At 42.0% G+C, this 19,597-nt stretch overlaps 1 protein-coding gene across 10 annotated transcripts in view; it reads right to left on the bottom strand.

The window, feature by feature from the left end:
* RBPJ (recombination signal binding protein for immunoglobulin kappa J region) overlaps positions 1–19,597 on the bottom strand; it is a 266,159-nt gene that overhangs the window by 105,291 nt on the left and 141,271 nt on the right. For 2 of the 10 annotated variants that reach the window (XM_002745932.6, XM_008993508.4), the window contains exon 1: positions 5,860–6,093. The exons of 4 other annotated variants lie outside the window; for them this stretch is intronic. In XM_002745932.6, coding sequence (XP_002745978.1) covers positions 5,860–5,879 — 20 coding nt within the window. In that variant the 5' untranslated portion in view covers positions 5,880–6,093. Of the gene's footprint in view, positions 1–5,039; positions 5,357–5,859; positions 7,087–19,597 lie in introns of those variants that run through there. 4 more of the 10 variants (XM_078367409.1, XM_008993507.6, XM_035293931.3 and 1 more) reach the window with 4 other exon arrangements.

Here is a 19,597-nt window from a genome sequence, read left to right on the forward strand (position 1 = left end):
GAGAAGAGAGCAGTAAGAAGTAGACCCCAAAAAGCTGGGGGTGACTCAATGATAACATCCGTGGTCAAGCAGTAATTTAACAAATATGTCTGCTTAAAATGCCAAAGCACATATTTCAAGGGTTGCGGTCCTCTGCACTAAATACACTGCTGCCTTCCTAAAACATGACCCACAAAACCACAGCTTGCAGTATAAAAAGGTCCATCTTGAGCTGTGCTCATGAAAGGTTACCAGAGAAAACTGATTCTTATAATAAAATATTTGTATAGAATGCTTTACTGTTTACATACACTGCTTCATTTGACTTTCTAATTTCACAAAATTTATCTTACTTGACAGTCACAATGTACCTGACAGATAAAATATAATTATCATCCCCTATTTTATAGAAGCTTAAAGAAATTATCTATTAGTAATATGTCCACGAGACCTGAGTCTCCCTGTAGATTATCAACTTATTATTTAGTTTTATGGCATGGAGTCCCCAAAAAGCAGGCTACTGTGTTCTAAGGCTGAATCTAACGTACATCCCTATCCATCTAGACACTGAAAACAATTAAAAATAATGGACTATTTTGATAAACACTGAGAGCCAATCATATGAAAAACAAAAGTGAAATTTAAACTTGTCAGTTTTGTACAAACATAATGTAGTATTTTCTAATAATAATAATTTTAAACACTTGCCTAGCAGCCTTACTATAAGGTTCTCTGGGCCTATGAGACTTCCTGTGGCTGAAAATATCAATTCCTCTGGGTACTTCGGCAATTACTCCTTACAAAACCAAAGTCAAATATATATAAATTATACATATATAGGAATTATACACACATACACTGTATACATACACACAAACACACACACATATATATAATGGTGCCACATGAATTATGTTGTATCAAGGTTTCAAAGCAGTGAGTCCTATGTTAAAAAATATTTTTGCTGAGTCTTTACCAAGTGATAGACAATCTTCTAAGTATAAGAATATATAAATTAACCTGTCACTAAGTAATAGTATTTGGGTGGGATAATTATAAATTCATATCATGCTTCCAAGAGAATTACATACAGTATTTAGCACTATATTAAATACACAGTATTTATACAGCCAGGCACCAAGTGTAGCTTGGTAGATCTGGTTAGAATAGTACCTTAGTTTTGAGAAATAACCTACCATTACTTTTCACACACTAGAAGGCATTAAACCTCCGGGTTCTTGCAGGGACGTCAAAATTCTTAAATATGACTGGAGCACTGATTATGGAGAGAAAATGGCAAACAACTCAGTTGGAGAAGAGGCAAATGAAATAGTTATGGAAGATCCTATGTGCCACAATACACAATAGCTAACAACTTTTGAGTAACTGCTATGTGCAAGGAATTCTGCTAAATGCTTTCGTATATTATCTCATTTAATCTTCACAATAACTTTCTGAGTTAGGAATAATTATCTTGCAATTGATGAAGAGATTAACTTGTTAATGCTACAGGGATTTTAAGTGGCAACGGTTTTAAGTGCCGGAGACAGAATTGGAACCCAGTTCAGATTAAACACTAAGTGTGAGCTCATAACCCTCCACTCTGTTGCCTCTCTTAACGAAGGCTGCTAGGGGGAGCCATTGAAAGGTTTTTAGATTAAGCAGTGATCAGATTTGCTCTTTAGAAAGACTGCTCTGCTACATGTGGAAGCTAGATAAAGGAGGTGACTCTAGAAGCAGAAAGAGGCTGTCAGTAGCCGCAGTAAACCAGGTAAGAAATGACAGCATGAACTGTAGCAGTGAGGATGGGGGAAAGAGATTCAAGACATGTTTAGGAGGAAAAATGATCAGTCCTCAGAAATTAAATATAAAGGTTGGTGAGAAAGGAATCAGGAATCCTGGCTTTGGGAATCAAATGGGATATGATATCATCCACCAAGAACAGAGAAGCAACAGGTTTCATTCAATCAATAAGTATCTACAGAGTATCCCTCAAATGCAGAACACTTTTTTAAGGCCAAGAGTAGAGTCTGAAATTATAGTCGTGGTTATTAGAAATTATTCTTAAGGGCAAATGACAAAGCATTAGATAATACAAGGCATATTTAAAATTAGTCACTGCTATTAACAGACTTGGCTTAGAGTCTAGTGAAAGCATGTTGTGCTACTATTTGTTAAATATTGCTACATGCAGGCCAGGTACAGTGGCTCAGCCCTGTAATCCCAGCACTTTAGGAGGTCGAGGTGGGCGGATCCCTTGAGGTCAGGAGTTTGAGATCAGCCTGGTCAATAGGGTGAAACCCCGTTTCCACTAAAAATACAAAAATTAGCTGCGCTTGGTGATGCAAGCTTGTAATGCCAGCTACTCAGGAGGCTGAGGCAGGAGATCACTTGAACCCAGGATGTGGAGGTTGCAGTGAGCTAAAATTGTGCCACTGAACTCCAGCCTAGCAACACAGTGAGATCCTGTCTCAAAAAATAAAATAGAATAATAAATAAAATATTGCCACGTTCAGAAAACAAAAGAGGAAAGGCATCCCATAATTTTATGTTATTACATTTGAGTTTGACAGAACTTCAATCTCATATACCCCACACACACAGAACACATCACCCTGTAATCTGTTTTACTTGTCTCTCTCCCTATAAGTTTATGGGGGGAAATAAAGGTATCCGTTTTATTACCCATACTGTAATACATACTTAAGATTTTAAAAATCCCACTATCATACACTTTGTCTTGCCAAGAACTTAAAAACCTCCTATTTGACTTCCTATAAAATATGACCTACTTCACATTAGCTTATTTCAGTAACAATTCCTAGACCTTCACCAGTTTTCATCCAAGGATGCTCTCTGCGAATCTCAGGCGCAGCAATCCTGTGCAGATGTGGCAAGTTATTATAATTCCCATTTTACTACATAGTTAGGAAACTGGCCCGGGGAAGTAGAGTAACTTGGAAATAATCACAAAGCCAGATGCCAAAAATAACAACTTTTAGTCAATCCATGAGAAAATACTGCCCCTAGTTGAAATAACATGAAATTTAGTATTAGGAGGAAGCAAAAAGCAAAATAATGCTTCAAAGCCAAGTCCTGGGTCTTATTTCTAAAAATGAACAGAAGAATAAGATTTGTAAGAATTTTCAAACACAACAATTTTTTCCTAATGCCTTACCCATCAAGGGTGCCAAAGGTTATTTAATGAATTACATTTGGCAAAAACGGCCTTTCAACCAAACCAATTTTGATCTTACCCACTTAAAAAAACATTGATAGAAATCTGTTGGTATAGGGCAATGGTAACTCTTTAACACACCTAACTGCTTAAAATCGAATGCCTACAAATGTATATTAGTACATATTTGAAAATACTACAAGTCTCTTGTTTTCTGAAAATATACTCACAGATCCATTAGTAATATGCATGGATAATAAATTTAAAGCTTTAACAGTTAATACTCAGTATGGAAGGTCGCCAGCCACAACTCATCCAGATTTCGAAATATGCTGCTGTTATAATTTAATTAAAAGCAGTTTTATTCCACCACAAAGTAAAAGTCTTACATGATTTAGAAACAAAAACACAGGTACAAGTCAGAGCAAAATACCTCCTATTATACACAGTATTTACACTTTGTTCCCAGTCGGAACCAGTGAGCTCAAGATTTTATTTTTAAAAGAATGATTTTGTACTAAGAACAAATAAGGGAAACATTAGATTATTGGTAAAACCCAATCATGGGACCCAGACTGCAAATTTTCACACACAAAAAAAAGCTTATATATCAATCATGACACGATGGTTTTCCATTAATTAAAATTCAAACTACTAATTCTAATCACAGCCAGAAAAAAAAAAAAAAAACTTTCCAATTCTTCAATACTCTGTTAGAGTAGATCTTGCATGTCCTCTATCAACAACACTTTACTATTGTAGAACTTCAGTTTGTAAATGAAATGACACTTCCAATGATTTTATGGGTAACATTCCTTCCTTCTAAAAGTAGAGATCAACCAGTAGATAAAAACAAACCCATAAAAAATACATTCAATACAGCAATCCTGGTAAATATAATACCTCTTATTCCTAGCACCAGAATAACTTAAGTCATTAAAATACATCACACCACACCCCCACCCCCCATTCACAGAACCCCAAGCTCTCAGCATTACCAAAACAATAAGAACACTTCAATGGTCCGTTAACACTAGGAAGTGTCTTTAAAATAATCTCACTTGAGGCTATATATATATAAAATACGTTTATTTTTTACTGCATTTGATTAATATCTTCCACAAAGATCCTAGAAGCAGTATTCATCAACCAGAAATTGCACTCTTCGGTGCAGTCCTTATTTCAACCCCAATGGTGGGTCAGAAGGGTTGTCACGAATCTACAAAGCAAATAGCACATTAACTGTAAACTATCTAATGATTAAGAAAAAGTAAAATATTTACATAAAATTCCCAAGCAGGATGCCTCTCCGTTCCTTATGAGGCAGGAGTCACTGATAAACTCTAAATCTAGATTCTAGAAAATGCTGAAATTCTCCGCCCCAACACTCACAAGTTTTAAACATGGAAATTCACTCAACTCCTACTCACACGTCAAACGAATACCCATTGTGGATATCTGAAACTATTCTCAAATACTAACAGAAATACATACATACATATATATATACACACATACATACATACATCTTGAGCCTCCTTCTAACCGTCCTACAATACCCTCCAATCATCCTCAGGTAACCTAGATGCAAAACTCCGACAGACAGCTGCCCTTGGCCTAGGCCGTCAGGAACCAGGAGGGGGCGGGGGCCGGGGGGCGCAAGAACCACCAAGAGACCAGATCTTTTTGCAGAGCTACTGTTTCCAAGCAAAACAACCCACGGCACTAAAGAGAAGGCGATGAAAATCGGAGACGCTTTAATCCCAAGAGAAAGGGGTGGGGGGGAGGTATCGGGGGGGCACAAGAAATCCCGAGAGAAAGAGGTACGAGGAGGAAACTAAGTATCCCATGCATCTTTCAGACCCACAAAACAACAACAAACCGTTGAGGCTGTGTGCACTTAGCAGCAGCAGATGGAGTCCCCGGGGCTGAGACAGTTCAGCAGACGTACGTACACCGTAGGTAGTGGATAAATCAACCGATGACGGAAGGGGAAGGGGATGCGGAGAGAATAAGCCCGTGCGTGGGGGAGACAAAGCCCCGGGGGGTGATCCAGAACCAGAGAGAAAGGTGAGAGGGGACCCACAGTAGAAAGACAATGGAAGAACCATTAAGGCAGGAATCTGGTGCCCGGGCTGTGGTAGGTCACTGGGCTACCGAAAAGAGTGGAACACAACAAAGGGGCATGGGAGGAAGGACAGCGGAGGGAAGGAGACGGAGATGGGATGCCGGGCGCCACGGGTCGGACAAAGCGCCCAAGGCGGCGAAACAAAGGGCCGGGGGTAGAGAGTCGCGGGGGGCAGCGGGGAAAGACAAAGCGCCCGAGGCCGGGGGCACCAGCGGGGCGAGGCGGCGACGACTGCCGCGAGGAACAAAGCTGCACGGGGCCCCCAGGCAGGGCCCGTGGGAGGCGTGGAGCAGGCACAGCGCCCGCGGGCCCCGCGCGCCGGGCCGCACTCACGCCCGCACCCGCCGGCCTCGCCGCCACCGCCCGCCCTCACGCGCCGGAGCCCGAGCCACAGCAGCGCAGAGCGGCAGCGCACGACCACACGCCGCCGCCGCAGCGCTCGGCGCATGCGACGCCGCCCCCGCGGGCCCCTGGACGCCAAGCGCGCCCCGGCCCCCGAACCTGCCGCCCGCCGCGGGCTGCCAGACGCCCGCAACTTTCCCGGTTCCCAGCGCTCCGATTCCCTCAGACTTACCCTGTCACAACAGGCGCCATCTTCCACAAACTCTCGCCAAAACTCCAACCCTCGCGAGATTCGCCCCGACGCCTTCCCTGGTCCCTCTCCCCCGCCCCTTCCCTTTTTCCTCACTCCTCGATCCACCCAGCCCCCGCGCTCCCTTTCCCCTCGCAGCCGCCGCGAAGAGCCAGATGCCTCGCGCCGCCCGCGGAGTAGGGGATCCTGCTCGCTGTCTTCCCTGGAAACCTACCCAAGCGATAGAGCATGCGCAGGCGGCTCCTCCGCGGGCGAGCCCTCCGTTTGGTCCATGCGGAGCGCTCCGGTTATCCGGGTTTTGGGACGCGCCTTAAGGGACGTACGTGGAGACTGAGGAAAACCGGAGGGGATTACTACGGGGACAGGGAATGGAGGGGTCAGGAGGCGGGGCCGAGGGGAAAGGAGGAGGGGTCCTGGGAAAATCGGCCGCGTTTCACAGGCCTAGATGAAACACCTCCTCAAATGGGTGTTTTCCAGGCGGCTTCCCGCTCACTCTGGGTTCCCAGCTCTTTTCATTCATTCAAAAGTTCCCTGGGCGCCTCCTTTATGCTAATCTCGGCGTTAGATGCCGGAGCGTCAGAAGTGCCTGGGGTTCGGGCAAGTGACACGTCGGGAACTGTCTTCTTTCATTACACCCACATGCTAATGAGGAGGCCCTTCCAGAGCTCCGCAAACGGAAAACTTATGCAGTTGAGCTCTCTCGCCTTCGCGTTCTCCTTGGGTGTGAAATGAGGTCAGGCAAAGGCTTCTGGCAAAGACACGCCTAATAGCCACCTCGTAGACACACACCAGACCGCGGAATAGTTCTTTCCAGATGGGAAAACTGCCTTAGAATTGAGAGCCACATTCTCCCACCTCCGAGTAGGGTCAGAGGCCCCGATCAAAGCTCCCGCCGCTCGCGTGCTGCGTGGCCTCCCTAGGACCCCAACGCAACCGCCACGGTGTGTGAGCCCATGTGTGTGGGGGGCCACTACTGCACAGGGAGCCGGGCCTCCCGAGGGGCTGGCACAGCGGACCGGCTGCTCGAATCGCGCTTCTGGCTGCCTGATCCCGGAAGCCGCCGGGCGAACCGGGCCCGGCCGGGCACTGAACAGCAAGATGCAGGGCCGGACCCCGCCCCCTCCTCCTACCTGCAGCCCCCCATCTTTCCCCTTTCCTTTCCTAGAGATTCCCAGATCCAGCACTGTCTCCCGCAGGGAGCCCCAAAACCCGGAGAACTGGAATTCGCCTCCCAAAACCTGCTGAAGGCGCTGCAGGATTGGCGCGGCCGCGCGAGCGGTATTGCGCGTGCGCCAATGCAGGCAGTCCAGTCTCACGCTACACCTTCCCACCGCCTTCCACTACTCGGTTCAGACACAACACGGCCGTGGGAAATTTCCTAAACCTCGCGAGAACGCGCCCACTGTTGCCTAGGCTTTCGCCCCAAATCTCGCGGAGCCCAAGCAGGACAGGTGTTTGTCTAGAGCTCCAGGCGCCGTTCGTGCCGCGCGTGCCCGGGAGGCGGGAGGCTGGCGGCGGGCGGCGGGCGGCGGGCGCGGGCGGGGTGGGAAGGGAGCGGCTCGCCGCGGAGGCGGGGCGGGAGGGCGCGTGGCTGGGAGCACGGGGCGGAGGGCAGCGGAGGAGGAGATCGGACGTCTCGCACACACACGCACACGCCCTGTGACGCTGGGTGGAAGACGAGGGGTGGGGAGCTTCGAAGGGGAAGCTAGGAGGTTGGAAGTCGCTAGGTCAGGGTCTAGGGCTGGAGGAGCCCCAGGCCAATCTCACGGGGAGGTTTCCTGTCGCCCTCCACAAGCCTGGTACTTTCCTAAAACGTGCTAGACGCCGGGCCCCCAGCCTCCGGGAGCGACAGACAGCCCCCAGAGTCGGGTTTGAGTCATGCCTTGAGTCACCTAGTCTGGCCACCACTTCGCTTACTTGTTTAAGTTCTGATTCCTTTAGCTACTCTCCTTTAGCAATTGGTTGTTTTCTTTCTAATCTACCCGCTGGCCCTGTGAGCTGGGTAGACCAAAAAACAAAACAAAAAAAATAGCTGCGTGGGTGCTCACATTGCTGCCCTGTATAGATTCTTGCTCCTGTTTAAGGACACGACTTCTAAAATTTCTTCTCAGTCTCTTCTTAGCCTTTTGAAGTAATCCCACAAATCAGTTTCTGGTCTCTTTTTTCCTCTCACTAATATGGCTTTTTTTGCTTTCCTTCACCTTTCCATATTTTTGTTAAAATATCCCATTTTACAAATTACTGCGGCAGGTGCTGTAGTGACTACTGTTTTAAATGCATCCCTTCCTTTTGGATCATTCATCCAATGAGTTCCTGATTACATTCTTCAACCAAACACGTTTCAGATTGGCCCTGATGTGGTTTCTTTACCAGCCTTAGCCTGGCAATATCTAGAAACTGGTGTCTTCCTGCTGACATCACAGCCCCGAAAATGTAGAGTTGAATTGAACTTTGATATTTGGAGGACAGTGAGTTCTCAAATAGGAGGAAATTCAAGTTTTTAAGTTGTTTTCAAGGTTTTAGGGATGTGTGTATGTGTTTGCCATTCTTTTGATTATATATTCACAGAGGGAAAAAAAAGCATTTAAAAGCATTTAGTGCAATATCTCTGCACGTCTGGTTTGGAACAGGATATCTCAGGAGGAAGACAAAGCCCTTGGGGCACATATTCCTTGGAGCTGTCATGATAAGAAGGTATTTCAGTCATGGTCTAGTCCAGACCACTGATCTATTTGGAATCATGGCCTTCTGAGAGCCCAGAGACCTTGGGAAGCCGTGGTAACTACAAGTGTAATAACAGCTCCCCCTTCTTGCCCTAAAACATGCTCCATCTGCAGCCCTCCCCCATTTGAGGAAAGGACAACTCCATTCTTCCACTTATGTCAAGAACCTTGGAGTCTTTGTCTTTCCTCACTCACCCAAGATACAGTTGGATAGAAAATCATGCTGGCTCCACCTTCAGAATATACTCACAGTCCAAATACTGTCACACTTCTTTGGCTACCAGCCTAGTCTAACCCATTTTATTTCCCACCTGGTTGAAGAAAGTTCCCTGACTGGTCCTCCCTTCTTCCGTTTTTGCCTTCCCTAAATCAGTGCTAATAGAGCATTCCCAGTAGCCCTCTAGAACTCCCCCACAACTTTCCTATTTCACTATGAGGACCTAAACAGTGTGGCCTACTGCCAAACCCCCTGACCTCTCTGCCCTCACCTCCTCCTCTTCCCCTCACTCCATGGCTTCTCACTGGCTGCCTTTCTTAATGTTCCTGGGACGCACCAGGCAGACTCTCAACTCCAAGCCTTTGCTTTTTCCACTACCCAGAATGCTCTTCCCTCAGACATCGTGTAGCTCATTCCCTAACTCCTTCCTTCTCTGCCTGATGATACCTCCTCAGGAGTCCCTTCCCAAGGGACTCCCATACTCCTTACCCTGCTTCCTGCTTGACTTTGTCCATGCCACCCATCATTAACGAACATAACATATATCATACTTGTGTGTTTGTTAACTATCTGCCTCCTTCCATTGTAATGTAATCTTAATGAGGGCAAGGACTTTTGTTTGTTTTCATTACTCAAGCTTTAGCTGCTACAACAATGTCTGCTGCATTGTATTTGTAGAATGAATGGGGTGTCTTCCACTTTAGGGCAGAGTAAAAATGATTCTGAAGACTCACTGAGCCTTCTAGTGTTCAGAATAATATTGGGGCTGGATTAGTAATGAGTACCCAGTACTAGCCTGCCAACGGAGGAGAAAAAGGCCTATAAAGCAACCACCTGTCTTGGTTTTTTATAAAAATTAAAAAAAAAGTCTTCTGGGTTAGACCAGTAGATGAGGCTGCACTTAATTTTAAGAGTTTCCTTTACTCTCCATTTTAGAACCTCAAAGAAAAAACAACAAAAACACCACTAGCAGGATGAGTTGCTAGTAGGAGTGAAAATGGATATAATATTTATGGAAAGTATATTAGTCTGTTCTTGGACTGTTATAAAGAGATACCTAAGACTGGGTAATTTATAAAGAAAAGAGGTTTAATTGGCTCACTGTTAGGCAGACTGTATGGGAAGCATGGCAGCATCTCCATCTGGGGAGGCTTCAGGGAGATTTTATTGGTGGCAGACTGCAAAGCAGGAGCAGAGCAGGAGACTCACATGGAAGGAGCAGGACCAAAGGGGGTGGGGGAGGTGCCACACACTTTTAAATGACCAGATCTCATGAGAACTCCCTCATTATCAGGAGAACAGCACCAAGAAGAAAATCCACCCCCATGATCCAGTCACCTCTCATCAGGCCCCACCTCCAACACGGGGTTACAGTTTGACCTAAGATTTGGGTGAAGACACAGATCCATAGCAGATCAGAAATCATTTGGCAAAATTTGTCACTACCTATTTATCCTACAATTCCATTTCTAGAAGTTTATCCTATGAGTATGCTCACACGTGTAAAATTACCTATATTTTGCAGCATCATTGATAGTGAAAAAAATACTGGTTGCCGGGTGCAGTGGCTCACGCCTGTAATCCCAGCACTTTGGGAGGCCAGGGTGGGCAGATCACAGGGTCAGGAGATCAAGACCAGCCTGGCCAACATAGTGAAACCCTGTTTCTACTAAAAATACAAAAATTAGCTGGGCGTGGCAGTGCATGCCTGTAGTCCCAGCTACTCAGGAGGCTGAGGTAGGAGAATCTCTTGAACCTAGAAGGCAGGGATTGCAGTGAGTGGAGATTGTGCCACTGCACTCCAGCATGGGGACAGAGTGAGATTCCATCTCAAAAAAAACAACAACAAAAACAACTGGTAAGAAACATCAGGAGATGTCTTTTTTAAAAAAAGTTACATATTTATAGAATGAAAGAGTGTATTTATTAATAAGCAGAGGCTGCTTTTTATGTACTTACCCAGAAAGATCACAGAGTTTTAAAAACTGCAAAACAGTGATATATATATATATGTATATATAGATGTATATACATATATATACACACACACACACACACACACACACACACACACACATATTTATACTTACTTTTCTATATGTGTCTAAAATGTCCCTGGAAAGAACACTAGAAACCAACAGTGACAGGTCGGGCGCAGTAGCTCACACCTGTAATCCTAGCACTTAGGGAGGCTGAGGCAGGTGGATAACAATGTCAGGAGTTCAAGACCAGCCTGGCCAATATGGCAAAACCCTGTCTCTACTAAATATACAAAAATTAGCCAGGGGTGGTGGCGCGTGCATGTAGTCTCAGCTACTCAGAAGTTGAGGCAGAAGAATCACTTGAACCTGGGAGGTGGAGGTTGCTGTGAGCCGAGATCGTGCCACTGCACTCCAGCCCGGGTGACAAGTGAGACTCAGTTTTTTTTGTTGTTTTCTTTTTTTTTTGAGACAAACAGTGACTGCTTCCTAATGAGGGACTACAGTTGGATGATATAGGTGAGGGAGTGGCTTTCCTTGCAGTCTACTATCTTGGATCCTTTGAATTTTGTACCATGCACATATATTTCCTCTAAATACATATACGTAAAACTTAGGAAGGAAAAGAAAGAAATGGAATAAATGTGCAAGAAGACAAAAATTGTTTCCTTTCTTCTACTTTAGTAGAATTATTTTCTAATAGACGTTATGATTCCAGCTTGGTGGCTCACACTTGTAATCCCAGAAATTTGGGAGGCTGAAACAGGCAGATCACTTGAGCCCAGAAGTTCAAGACCAGCATGGACAATATAGTGAGACCACCTCAATAAAAAAATTACAAAACTTAGCTGGGCATGGTGGCATATGTCTGTAGTCCCAGCTACTCAGGAGACTGAGGTGGGAGAATCGCTTGAGCCCCTGAGGTTGAGGCTGCAGTGAGCTGTGATTTTGCCACTGCACTCCAGCCTGGGCGAGAGAGAGACCCTGTCACCTGTCATACACACACAAAAAAAAGTTATGTATGTGACCTGTCATGTTGGTAGAATGAAAACAGCAGAACTGACTCATGGTTCAAACAGCATGATTAGAGCACCTACCACTGCAGGTCAGGTATCATCTTGGTATTTTACAAAAATAGACAACACAAAGAACCCAACCTGCAAGGATTCCCTGTCTAAAAGAATACACAGACCAGTTGCAGAGCAATTCTATGCTAGGAAAGAGATACAAGAGTTTAACGGCTTGGGGATACAATGAAGGAAGACCTAACTTTTGCCTCATGGGCCCAGTATTTGCAGAGTTGACTTGAGCTGACTGATTGTAGTGGGAGTTCAGAAGACAAGAAGAGGGGGAAGCATGACAAGCACAGGAAACAGCCCGTTCAGTCTCTGAGGTGTGAAAGAGCATCTGCTATTCAGGGGAACTCCAGGTGGGGGGTTGATGCACACAGAAGAGGGAAAGGCATTCTAAGCAGGGTCATCAGAAGGGCCTGGTAGAGCTGTAGTCCTCAGAACTTAGTGGGCATCAGAATCAATTAAAGACCTGAGTCCCACTCCCTAAGATGCTAAATGAGTAAATCTGGACTGAAGCATTTATAGCAGGTATTTACAGCAGGCTGCTCAGATTCTGATGCAAATTGTCCATGAACTGAGCTTTTTTGTTGTTGTTGTTAAGACAGGGTCTCCCTCTTGCTCAGGCTGGAGTGCAGTGGTGCAGTCAAATGTCATTGTAGCTTAGAACTCCTGGGCTCAAGAGATCCTCCCAGCTTGGCCTCCCAAGATGCTGGGATTACAGGCATGAGTCACTGCACCCAGCAAGAATCATTCTTTGTTATAGAACTTGAGTATAACCTTTATCTGGGACTTTCTCACTAAAGGGGGTAATGGCACATAGTTTCTTTTTAAAAAATCGATAAATGAAATATTTAGATAGTGAAAGGGATGAGTCTGGAAGCCCCAGATGAGTATCCAAAGGCATGCGAAGCAGCTAGTGGTTTGTGAGAGGGACATCACAGTTTGCTGTTGTGGTTTAAACACAGTGACACATTTCTTTTTTTTCTTTTTCTTGCTTTTTTTTTTTTTTTTTGAGACAGTCTCACTCTGTTGCCCAGGGAGTGCAGTGGCACTATCTCAGCTCACTGCAACCTCTGCCTCCCAGGTTCAAGCAATTCTCCTGCCTCAGCCTCCCAAGTAGCTGGGATTATAGGTGCATACCACCATGCCTGGCTAATTTTTTTGTATTTTTAGTAGAAATGGGATTTCACCATGTTTGCCAGGCTGGTTTTCAACTCCTGACCTCAAATGATCCTCCCACCTCCGCATCCCAAAGTTGCTAGGATTACAGTCATGAGCCACCGTGCCTGGCCCCACAGTGATTTCCCTTCAACATTGCTAGCTGTGTGATCTTAGACAAGTTGTTTAACTCGTCAGTCCCTCCGTTTCTTCACCTGGAAAGTAGAGATAATAGCTTCTAATTCATAGGATCGTCAGAATTCAAAGTATTACTGTTTAAAGTACATAGAACAATGCTATAACACAATCACTATAGTAGCATTAGTTATTATTATTCAACAAGCCCATAACTTGCATTCATCTCATCAAAAGTGTTGCAAAGCATGTCACAATGGCCTTACTTCAAAAAGCAGTGTCAGTCGGGCACAGTGGCTCATGCCTGTAATCCCAGCACTTTGGGAGGTCAAGGTGGATGGATCATGTGAGGTCAAGAGTTCAAGACCAGCCTGGCCAACATGGTGAAACCCCGCCTCTACTAAAAATACAAAAATCTGGGTGCGGTGGCAGGCACCTGTAATCCCAGCTACTTGGGAGGCTGAGGCCAGGGAATCACTTGAGCCCAGAGAATCACTTGAGCCCAGGAGGCAGAAGTTGCAGTGAACCCAGATCGCACCACTGCACTCCAGCCTGGGGGACAGAATGAGACCGTCTCAGAAAAAAAAAAAAAAAAAGTTAAAACAGCCAAATACACTGATAATTTAATCTCAATTGGTATTAATTCATTTTTTATCATATCCCACTCAAAAATGACAATATCATTATTATTGTCATTTAATTTCCAAGAGCATCACATGTCCAAAAGTTTGGAAATCCCCGTAGCCGATGGGAGCCTCTGAGGATACAAAGCAGGTTTCTTGTTATCAGATTGTGCAGGGGCTCTGTGCCTAAGACGGCCTTACTGTTAACTCATTTTAGAAACTAGAAGCTGCTCACTCTACAAATGCTTAACTGATGTTTTTTTGTTCATCTTTATGCTTCTCTTATATTTATAACATTATCCCTGTCATTGTCTGCCATGTGTTAATCAAGGTTAATAAAATGTACCAGAGATTGAAAGCATGCCAAGAAGGATTCCATCAGACTCTGCAATTTTATATAGAAAATAAGCTCCAACTCCAGGTTTAAAAGAAATAAAGAAAACACTGAAAATGAATCACAGCTTTAGGAGAACTTGAGAAACAAAAATAAATAGTCACCATTTTCTGTCCAATTGTGTTAAATTTTTCACAGGATTCTTTGGCCCTGGCAATTTCAGTTTTTTGTAGGCCTGGGTTAAGTTTTGCTTAGCTTGCTAACATGTGCAGCAGTTCAAGAAGGTAAAGCAAGAAAATGAATGGGCCATTTACTCTAGTGATGTGGAACGTGAATGGAATCAAATGCACATTTGATTAAAAGAATGTGTACAAATCTAATAATTTGTCAGAAGTTTTTGTAGCTAATGTAATTGGAGGAAAATGTTTCCATGTGTGATTGATAGATTTTGTTCTTTTTATATCATGAACAAGTTAAAGCCGGTTAACACTACCTACACAAGAAATGACAACGCCATATGAATAATAAAATTCTAGTTATCTGTTTATAAGGGAATATACTTAAATTTTGATTTCCTAAACTTTCCCCCTTTTTCATGCATCATATATTGCAGTGGTTTTGGATTCGGTGTTAAGCCAATGTTAAACATCCATAGTTTTTAAAAAGCAGCTGGGGTATGAATGAAAGAACATTGAATAGCTTCACCACTAGGACTTCCACCACTAGCCAAATTCCCAACTTTAGGCAAGTTTTTTTCTCACCTGCAAAAGGGGAATATAAAACCTATTGCATAGGGTTGCTTTATAATTAATTGAGGTATTACATAAAAATATCTGGGTACATAGAAGGCACTCAGTAAATTTCTTAGGAAATTATTTTACCCATACCCATGTTCAGTTTTCTTATCTATTGGACTAATAATTCCTGCCTTAGAGGTTCATTGCATGAATCAAATTAGATAATCACAGGGCATGCTGGCTCACGCCTGTAATCCCAGCTCTTTGGGAGGCCAAGGCAGGAGGGTCGAGACCAGCCTTGGATCAGGAGTTTGAGACCAGACTGGGCAACATAGGAAAACCCCATCTCTACAAAAAAATACAAAATGAGCTGGGAGTAGTGGCATGCGCCCAGCTACTTGAGAGGCTAAGCCCAGCAGGCCAAAGCTGCAAGCGAGCCATGATCATGCCACTGCACTCCAGCCTCGGTGACAGCAAGCACAAGACTCTGTCTCAAAAAAAAAAAAAAAAAAATTAGATAATTATGTGGGTAAGTAAATTGGAAAAATCCTAAGTAAAATCATGGTATTTAATTTTGGTTGGCACAATTGTTTTTAAGAATTTGACTGTGGTTATACAAGAAATCAATGGTACAGGAAAAAGATCCCTTTATTTTCTTCTCTGGCCTGTGTTACTATTAACCTTGAACACAGATGGCCTTTATCGCTTTTTCAAAGAAAGCCTACTGGAAAGGTTTCATTCTTTGCATCTGTATTGCTTGGTATCATAGATAGTGTAATGATAAGCATCAACTTATAGATATAACCTTTGTGGCTAACACCCTTGTCCAAACCACACTAAGGACTAAGAAGATCCACTTTGGAACCTGTTTATTCAAGCACTGATGAATAGTAACATAGCAAACAATTCACATCTTGTTAAGTACCTAGCTTTGTGAAAGATAGCTGACTAACTGATAATCCCCTTGAACATCAAAAGCAAAATTCTACATTGTCTCTTTCAATAGTTGTTGCTGTAATTAGGTCAATTTTTAAATTTTAATTAATTTAAAAAATTTTTATTGCCATTATCGCAACATGTGAAAATTTAAAAGAAGAAACTTGTGAAATTACTGCAAGAAAAAGTCTCTAAGGTAATTTCTAATCATGCAATTAATAAATATTGAGCATATACTTCATTTGATACAATAGGTCTGTCTGAAGTTTCTTCTCAATCTAATAATGATGTATTTCGTTTGTAAAATGCATTAGAGAAACTATTTAAAGGAATCTTTAGACTCTGTTAGATATTATAACTTGTATTATCCTGTGCTTTTGCTACTTAAATTATTATTTTGATGACTAAATTCTGTCATAATTAGCATCCTGTAGAAGGATGGTTAATATAGTGAATTATATCAAAGTATTATTAATATTCTATTAATGGATAAAAACATTTCTCAAGATCTTAACTACAAATCATTTTTCATCTCAGTACTTTGGAAAAATTTAGAAATTGATGCATGCTTTTTTTTTCTGCCAGCTTTCCAAACACGTGGCCTAAATTTTACCCTCAGAATAACTTTTGACTTCAGTGAGAGTTATAAACTATCATCCGGGAGAAGCATTTGGCTCCTACTTTTCTCAAGCCTAAAGTTCTCCAGAAATGTTCTTATGAGATGCAAATCTGATTTTCATCAAGCAGTTTTACCTACGTAGCATCATATTTTCCTTTACCGGCAAACACTGAGTATTTTATTTTTAACCGGCACAGCTATATCTGTATTTGCATGATGCTTTCCAACTTTCCGAAATAAGCAATGAAACACAGAATCTAGGCAAAAAAAAAAAAAGAATTTAAGAACTGAAAAATGACTTCTGAAAAACAGATTGCATAGAGAAATATTTAGTATAGAGGGTTTTCAAAAGGTTATATGCCCATCTAACATGCAACAGCTTTTTAGTTAAAGGCATGCTATTATATATTATTTCCAAAGTGACAGTAAATATGACTGAGTCTCAAGCCCCCTCACAGACATCAATCATCTCAGTCAGTCCTTAAGACAATGCTGACGGGAATTTTATTCCTTTTTTACAGATGTGCCTCAGAGAGTATGACTTACACAAGTCATTCTCCTAGAGCCGGATTTGTGATTGTCAGTGAGTTCTTTATTTTTTTGGCTATAAAATTTTAAATGTTTTATAGCCTGGTGCAGTGGCTCACGCCTGTAATCCCAGCACTTTGGGAGGCTGAGGTGGGTGGATCACGAGGTCAGGAGATTGAGACCATCCTGGTTAACATGGTGAAAACCCATCTCTACTAAAAATACTAAAAGTTAGCCAAGTGTGGTGGCACACGCCTGTAGTCCCAGCTACTTGGGAGGCTGAGGCAGGAGAATCACTTGAACTCGGAAGGCTGAGGTTACAGTCAGCCGAGATTGTGCCACTGCACTCCAGCTTGGGCAACAGAGAGAGACTCTATAAAAAAAATTTTTTTTAATTCTTTTTATTATAAATTGAAAGAGAATATTTTATGTAAAGTACCCAGAGTATCAAATTTTAATTTTAATAAATGATTTAAGGTTATAAAAATGATTTACAAAAGTATAAATGATAAGGAATGCAAAAAAATTATTTTAAAATATATTTTAAATAGTTAATATATTTAACTTTTTAAAAATCCTACAAACAAGTAACAGTGAGTGGCTGAGAATGGGTGACCAAGACAGGGGCTACTGAATTTTAACCCATTTGAATTTTCTGACACATTTATTATTTTAAAAAATAATTTTCCAAAGAAATGATAAGAAACTACAGACCAGTGCCTCTTATAATATAGACACAAAATCCTCGATAAAATACTGGCAAACAGTCAACAAACTAGGAATGGAAGGGAACTTTCTCAACTTGATAAAAGTCATCCATAGGAAACCCACCACCAACATCACAAGAATAAAACAAGGATTTCCACTCTCACCAATTCTATTCAACATGATATTGAAGGTTTTAGCCAGGATAATTAGGCAAGAAAATGAAGTAAAAGACATCAGGTTGGAAAGTAAGAAGTAAAAGTGTCTATGCACAAGATCATGTCAATATACAACATCAGATGACATGATCTTGTACATAGAAAATTCTAAGAACTCGAAGTGTGGGTGCAGTGACTCACACTTATAATCTCAGCACTTTGGGAGGCTGAGGTGGGCAGATTGCCTGAGGTCAGGAGTTCAAGACCAGCCTGGCCAAAACGGTGAAACCCCATCTCTACTAAAAATACACACATAAAAATTTAGCCAAGTGTAGTAGTGCACGCCTATAGTCCCCCAGCTACTTGGAAGGCTGAGGCAGGAGAATCACTTGAACCCAGGAGGCAGGGTTGCAGTGAGCTGAGCTCATGCCATTGCACTCCAGCCTAGGTGACAAGAGCAAAACTCCATCTAAAAAAAAAAAAGTAAAGAAAAGAAAACTAAGAACCCCACTAAAAAATTATTACCTGTACCACTAATATATATATTCAGCAAAGTTGGAGAATACAAGATTAATATAAAAAATTGTATTCTGTATATTTTCAGTGAACCATCTAAAAATAAAGGAAACAATCCCATTTCCAATAGTGTGATTATCAAACATCTAGAGTATCAAATTAAATAAATAAAGTACTTGGGAATAAATTTTTAAAAAGAAGTGCAAGCTTTATGCTCTGAAATCTACAAAACACTGTTGAAAGAAATTTTAAAGGATCTAAATTAGTGGAAAAGCATCCCATGTTTATGGATCAAAAGGTGTTATTATTAAAATGGCAACACTCACCAAATTATTCCACAGATTCAGTGCAATCACTATCAAAATCCCTATTGGCCAGTTTGTAGAAATTGACAAGGAGAACCACAATTTTATGGAACCCCGAATAGCCAAATAATCTTGAAAAAGAAGAACAAAGTTGGAGGATTGACAGTTCCCCATTTCAAATTTACTACAGAGCTACAGTAAACAAAACTGTATGGTGCTGGGTAAGAATAGACTTACAGATCGAATGAATAGAACTAAGAGTCCAGAAATAAGCCTTCACATTTAGGTCATTTGATTTTTGACAAATGTCAAAAGAATTCAGTGGGAAAAGGAACAGTCTTTGCAACAAATGGTGCTGGGACAACTGGATATCTAGATGGAAAAGAATCAAGTTGTGCCAGTAATTCACAACAAATTAAAACATTACCTTAGATTGTAGACATAAATCTAAAAACCAAAACCATAGAAGAAAGTATAGGGGTAAATCTTCATAACCTTGGATTAGCAATGATTTCTTAGCTATGACACAAAAAGCCCAAGTAACAAATGAAAAAATAGATAAATTGAACTTCATCAAAATTTAAAACTTTTGTGCTTCAAAGGACACTATCAAGATGTTAAAAAAGACAACCTACAGAATGGGAGAAAATATTTGTAAATCAAATATATCTGAAAAGGATCTAGTATCCAGAAGATACAAAGAATTATTAAAACTGAATAATAAAAAGACAAATAATTTAATGAAAAATGGGTAAAAGATCTGAAAAGACATTTCTCCAAAGATGTGCACATGACCATTAAACACATGAAAAAATATTCAGTATCATTAACCATCATGGAAAAAGCAAATCAAAACCACAGTGAGATACCATTTTACACCTGCTATTGTGGTAATAAGCAAAAAGACAGATAATGACAAGTGTTGACAAGGATATGAAAAATTGAAATCCTCATACATTGTTGGTGAGAATGTA

This window comes from Callithrix jacchus, chromosome 3, assembly GCF_049354715.1.
Source record: "Callithrix jacchus isolate 240 chromosome 3, calJac240_pri, whole genome shotgun sequence".
NCBI lineage: Eukaryota > Metazoa > Chordata > Mammalia > Primates > Cebidae > Callithrix > Callithrix jacchus.